This window comes from Sycon ciliatum, chromosome 5 (assembly GCF_964019385.1).
Source record: "Sycon ciliatum chromosome 5, ocSycCili1.1, whole genome shotgun sequence".
Taxonomy (NCBI): domain Eukaryota; kingdom Metazoa; phylum Porifera; class Calcarea; order Leucosolenida; family Sycettidae; genus Sycon; species Sycon ciliatum.
In genome coordinates this window covers 5,623,250-5,629,265 of record NC_088647.1, presented here as the reverse complement: position 1 = coordinate 5,629,265, position 6,016 = coordinate 5,623,250, and the positions used below count along the sequence as shown (strand labels likewise).

At 50.3% G+C, this 6,016-nt stretch overlaps 1 protein-coding gene across 1 annotated transcript; it reads right to left on the bottom strand.

Annotated features, from left to right (window-relative positions):
• Nucleotides 1-179: 179 nt before the first annotated feature.
• Nucleotides 180-4,373, bottom strand: LOC135816545 (uncharacterized protein K02A2.6-like). The gene has a single exon (XM_065329741.1). It carries the CDS (start codon nt 4,371-4,373, stop codon nt 180-182), a length of 4,194 nt encoding a protein of 1,397 aa, XP_065185813.1.
• Between the last annotated feature and the right edge of the window lie 1,643 nt (nt 4,374-6,016).

The window sequence follows — 6,016 nt, the reverse complement described above, 5'->3', positions numbered from 1 at the left end:
AACAAAACAACAGGCATGCGCATATGCATGCAGGCAACGTAAGTAATAAGATAACAACTTATGACGCGTTTGTACAACGCTTGCTCAGATATCACATCCCTCCACCATCAGATGGAAACGACTAGAATAACAGAAATACATAGACTGTGTCGTGGCAGCAAATAATCTGATAAGACGAACTACAGATCAAGGCGGACAGGAGCCTTTACAGAACGAGCAGAACTGCGCATAGACACGACAGGACTAGAACCACTAGACTGGTTAGGAGTAGATTCAAGAACAGATAAATCAGCATTCTCACGGATCTCATCATGTACAATTGAGTCAGGCAGTGACATAGACTCATTCGGCGGAACACTAGGTAGAGCAGTTGAAGACGGTAGAGCTGTGGTAGAAGGTAAAGCTCTGGAATATGGAAGCTGTGGTGCTGACGTAGCAGTTGAAGCATCTTGCACCGACTCAGCAGGAAGGCGTTTCTTCAGGTGGTCAGAGTGACGCTTCCAGACTCTGTTATCAACAAGACGAACCGTGAATGTTAGAGGACCAAGCTGTTCTTCCACGGTGCCAGCTATCCACTTCGGTGAGGAGTTGAAATTCATTGCCCAGACGGCATCACCACAATAGAACTGGTATACATTTGCACCACCACGATCATGGGCAGTGCACTGTTTGTCCAAGACTTTCTTGCCGCTGTCCGGGAACACGAGATCCAGACGTGAGCGGGGACGATGTTCCTTCCAAAGTAGCTCAAACGGAGAACGACCCGTTGTTGACTGCGGCGTCATTCTGTATTGGAACAGGAACCTAGCAAGGCGGGTTTCCAAATCAGGGCCAGACATCTTGGCCAAGCCAGACTTCACCGTCTGTACTGCGCGCTCGGCTAAGCCATTACTAGACGGATGATATGGTGAAACGAGAGTATGACGTATGCCATTAGATGAGCAAAACTCACGAAATTCACTACTTGCAAAAGCAGGGCCATTGTCAGAAACAATATTATAAGGTAAGCCAAGCAGAGCAAAGGTCTGCTCCAGCTTGCGAATTGCGACAGCAGCAGATGAGCCAGAGCAAACATGTGCTTCAATAAATTTACTATGACTATCGACAATAATGAAGAGCATCTTACCAGCGATGGGTCCAGCAAAGTCGACATGGACACGTAACCAAGGCTTACCAGGCCATTCCCATGGGTGGACTTGCTGGCGATGCGGCGACTTGGTGACGGTCTGGCACTGCATGCAACCACGGACGGTCTGTTCGATTTCTGCATCGAGAGACGGCCACCAGACATAGCTGCGTGCCAGGGCTTTCATTCTAGCGATACCGGGATGACCGGCGTGCAACTCGTCCAGCAATGGTGCACGACCCGGTGAAGGAATAACTACCCTGGAACCAATTAGGATACAGTTATTCAAGACAGACAGCTCACTACGACGACGGGAATATGGCTCTAATCCCTCTGGAATGTCTTGGGGCCAGCCCTCAGATACGAACTTGTATACTAATGCCAGGGACGGATCTTTGCTCGTCCAGCGAGCAACCGATGCAGACGTAACCGGTGTAGTGTTCAAGACGGATAGCGATAGTACAGCCTCGGCTGGCTGCGGCGGTTCCGGTACCAGCGCCGGATTGGGGAGGCGACTCAACCCATCAGCGCAACCGTTCTGTTTCCCAGGCTTGTACTCCAGAACAAATTCATAATTGGCTAGTTTGAGTGCCCATCGCTGAATACGACCACTAGACTGAACAGGAATGGGTCTATCAGGATCAAACAATCCCAGCAGTGGCTTATGATCTGTTTGTAGTGTAAAGTTGCGACCGAAGATGTACTTGTGGAACTTGGAGACGCCAAATACCATTGCCAAGGCCTCACGGTCAAGCTGCGAGTAATTCTTCTCACAAGACGACAGCGTTCTAGATGCAAAGGCTACTGGCCGATCAGACCCATCTGGCAGAACATGCGACAGAACTGCGCCAACACCATACGGGGAAGCGTCACAGGACACGACAATAGGTAAACTAGGATCATAATGAATACGTATCGGCTCAGAAAGCAGCAGAGACTTGCCTGTATCAAACGCTTTCTGGTGACTATCAGACCAACACCACGACTTTGATGATAACAATTCATACAATGGAGCTAACACTGAGCTTAGATTCTCGATGAACTTGTGGTAATAGTTTATGAGTCCCAGAAAGCTTCTCAGTTCAGGGACATTCTTGGGCTGTGGGGCCTTCACAAGGTCATCCACTTTCTCAGCCGACGGCCTAATGCCGACTGAATCAATAACATGGCCCAGGAACTCAATAGACTGCTGAGCCACGAGACACTTCTCACGATTCAACCTGAGACCCGCGGACGCTAGACGATCCAGGACCAGCCTCAGATTCTCATCATGCTCCGCACGAGTCTTTCCAGAAACAACAATGTCGTCGAGATACACTACGACAAAGGACAGACCTGCTAACAATTGTTCCATCGTGCGCTGAAATATTGCCGGGGCCGCCGACACGCCAAAGGGTAGGCGGTTGTAGACGAACAATCCTTTGGAGGTGTTGATTGTCGTCAGCAGCTTAGACTCGTCGTCGAGCAACAGTTGTTGATAAGCATGTTTCAGGTCAAGCTTGGAGAAGAATGCGCCTTGCGATAACTTCTGATACAAGTCGTCGATGTTGGGCAAGGGGTACTTGTCTACTCTTGCCGACTGGTTGATAGTACATTTATAATCGCCACAGATTCGTATGCTACCGTTCCGCTTGAGAACGGGTACGATTGGAGCTGCCCACTCCGAATACTGGACAGGACTAATGATGCCAGCTTCCTCCAGTCGACTCAGCTCTTTTTCCACTGCTGCTTGTAACGCATAAGGAACAGAGCGTGCCTTCAGGAACCGGGGTCTGGCGCTGTCTGCCACGGACAATTTGACTTTTCCATGTTTCCAGGTGCCCATGCTACGTTGGAAGAGCTGCGGGAACTCTGACAATATCGAGTGCTCGCGTGACACGTTGAACACGAAGTTCCAATTCAACCTCAGCAGTTGCAACGCGTCTTGACCCAGGAGATTTGGTCCGTTTCCTTGGACAACGACGATCGACAATTCTGCTGATTTACGAGAAGCATGGGTCGCAGAAGCACTAAAGCGACCGACGACATTCAGAATTCCGCCGGAGTAAGTACGCAGCTTCGGCAGATCACTTGTGTCGAGCGACAAATTGACCTTGGATGCCAGCCGATGAAATTCGTTTTCAGACATCACCGTCACGGCTGCACCCGTGTCGATTTCAAACACGACTGGCTGTTTACATAACTGGAGGGTACAACAGTACGGGTCCACGCGGTCCTTGTCACTCTGCGTGCGGTACAACGAATAGTACTCGTCCAGGCCGCTGCTGTACGGACTTGCAGTTGTAGGACCGGATGCAACACTCGCACCAGTACCAGCACTTGCACTATAACTTGGAGCAAGAGCAGGGTCGACTGGCGACGTTCCATGTACTTCTTGAGACTGGCCAACCATGTGTACACTTCCACCAGTGCTGGACTGCTGTGAACGGCAAACTTTGGCGAAGTGGTTTGGCTTCCTACACTTCCGGCACGACTTGCCCCAAGCTGGGCATGACTCGCGCTTCTCGTGCCACTGGTCTCCACATCCACCGCATTTACGTGACTGGCCACGCGATGACTGCACAAATCCACCCCGTCCAGCTTGCCTGTGACTCTGGTCTCGGTGGTGCACGGCATTGACAAGCATACTACTACTCCCGGTATAACCGGTACCAGACGAAGTAGAAGTGTTTGAGGACATTCCTTCCGACTGGGACTGGGCGTCCTCCCAAATTCTGCACATTTCCAACGCTCGTGGCAGAGTCAGGGCTGGTTCTGACAGGAGCTTCTTCTTCAGCTCACTGCTGTCGACTGTTGCTACGATCTGGTCACGTATAGCTTCCGCAGTTTGTCCTTCATTCTCGAAAGAACAAAGCCGAGCTTGCTGCCGAAGCTTGGTGCAGTACTGCACTGTGGACTCTCCCTGCCGGCGAGTGAGTTGACGGAAGACGTGCCTCTCATACGTAGGGTTTGCAGGAGCACCGAAATGAGCTTGCAAGGTACGCTTGCACTTGAGGAACTCATTGTCATTCTGTGTTCTCTGATCTGGTGGAAGGCTGTCATCTGGGTCGGATAGGTCCTCGAATAAATCCTGAACTTCTAGACCCGCGAAGTGCAAGAGCAGTGCTTTTGAACGCTTCTTGTTCGTAATGTCCTTTCCCGTCAGATAATAGTCAAAGGCTCGAACCCATTTTGTCCACCTCAGAGCCACTTGAGATGGGGGTCCGGACGTGTCGAATGGTGGAAGACGGTCACGATCTCCCTCCATCGCGCAGGACGTTGTCTTCGTCGCCAAATTGTTACATGCAACCCAGGCACTACACAAGACCAAGACAAACTTGTCAGATAGGGAAAAACTCAAGACTTGTTTATCACTCGTTCAGAGCAAGACAAGACAACAAAACAACAGGCATGCGCATATGCATGCAGGCAACGTAAGTAATAAGATAACAACTTATGACGCGTTTGTACAACGCTTGCTCAGATATCACACTGGGCACAGCAGGGCTTTGAAACCCAGACTATCTTCATGGCAACGAATATTTGCCGGAAGCCTGTTCCAATACACGCTGCCCACGAATTGCATGGACGCTCGAGATGCTGGTCCACGAACGAATGGAATTTGGAGAAGACGTGAGACCTGGCCACGTGTAACACGGCGTGTGCTTTGCTCAAGACCAGGTTCAGCGATCAACAGAAAGAAAGGCGAAAATAGCATGCTTGCATTGGAGGCAAGACATCTATGGACAAAAACAATAATCTTGAGCTTAAAATGATGGATCAGTGGGGAAATATTTAATCTAGAAATAAAAGGTGCGGTCGGTGTTTGACGAGGGAGCTGAAACACAGCTCTGACTCCAGCCTTGCTGATCTTCCCCAAACGGTCGAGAAGCTGAGCTGTGAGGCTTGGGCTGTTTACCATACTGGTGTACCACGACCGTCGAGCTCTCAGCGTTAGTGAACGCCCGTGTCTCCACAATTGCCCTATGGTTTGTGCAGTTCTACGTGACACATAGTCGACATGTGGCCTCCATGACAATTGGTCGTCAACGATCACACCAAGGTATTGTGCGGTGGCCGTCACCTCCAGTTGCTCGTTGTTGCAGAAAACATCGGGTGTGGCAATGGCTGCGCCACGAGGCTGAACGAACATGACCTGAGTCTTGCTGGCATTCATTACGAGGCCGATGTCTTCAAGCCATCAGGAGATATCAGTTACTGCTCTCGTCAGAGTTCTGCCAACAAAATCTAAGTCAGGATGGGAGAAATCAAGGATTACATCGTCAGCAAATTCTTGGTGATTGACAGTTGCAGGAAGTGCTGTGTGCAGATTACGGGTGTACAACACAAAGAGAATGGGTCCAAGAACGCTCCCTTGCGGAACACCACGCGTACAGCCAACAGAGCAAGACAAGCTGTCCAGCTGCCTCACTTGCTGTGACCTGCCACTGAGGTAGTCACAGAACCAGTGTAGGGGTGCTCCTCCAATGCCTAGGGTGTACAGTTAACCAGCCTCTCATGTTGTACACGATCAAACGCCTTCGACATATCAATCATAACCAAACCGGTGTACGTGCGCTCGGATTTCGCTAATAGCCAGCGATTCACTGCTAGTACCAATGCATCTTCTGTTGAATGGCGGGGTCGATATGCAAATTGAGTCATCGGGTATAAATCATTGCTGTACAGATATTCTGTCAGCTGTCTCTTCACAAACTGCTCTAGGATACGCGAAACGATAGGGAGTAAGGATACAGGTCTGTAGTTGCGGGCTGATGAGCGGTCTCCGGCTTTATGCAGGGGACTGATGTGGGAGTGCTTGAACGTGGTGGGCACAACACCACTCTGTAGTGAACTATTAATGATACAGGAAAGTGGAGGAGCAAGCACATTTGCACATTGCCGCAGGAC

Bases quoted from the DNA above. Each gene is read 5' to 3' on its own strand.
- LOC135816545 (XM_065329741.1), bottom strand. From the start codon at position 4,373: ATGGAGGGAGATCGTGACCGTCTTCCACCATTCGACACGTCCGGACCC.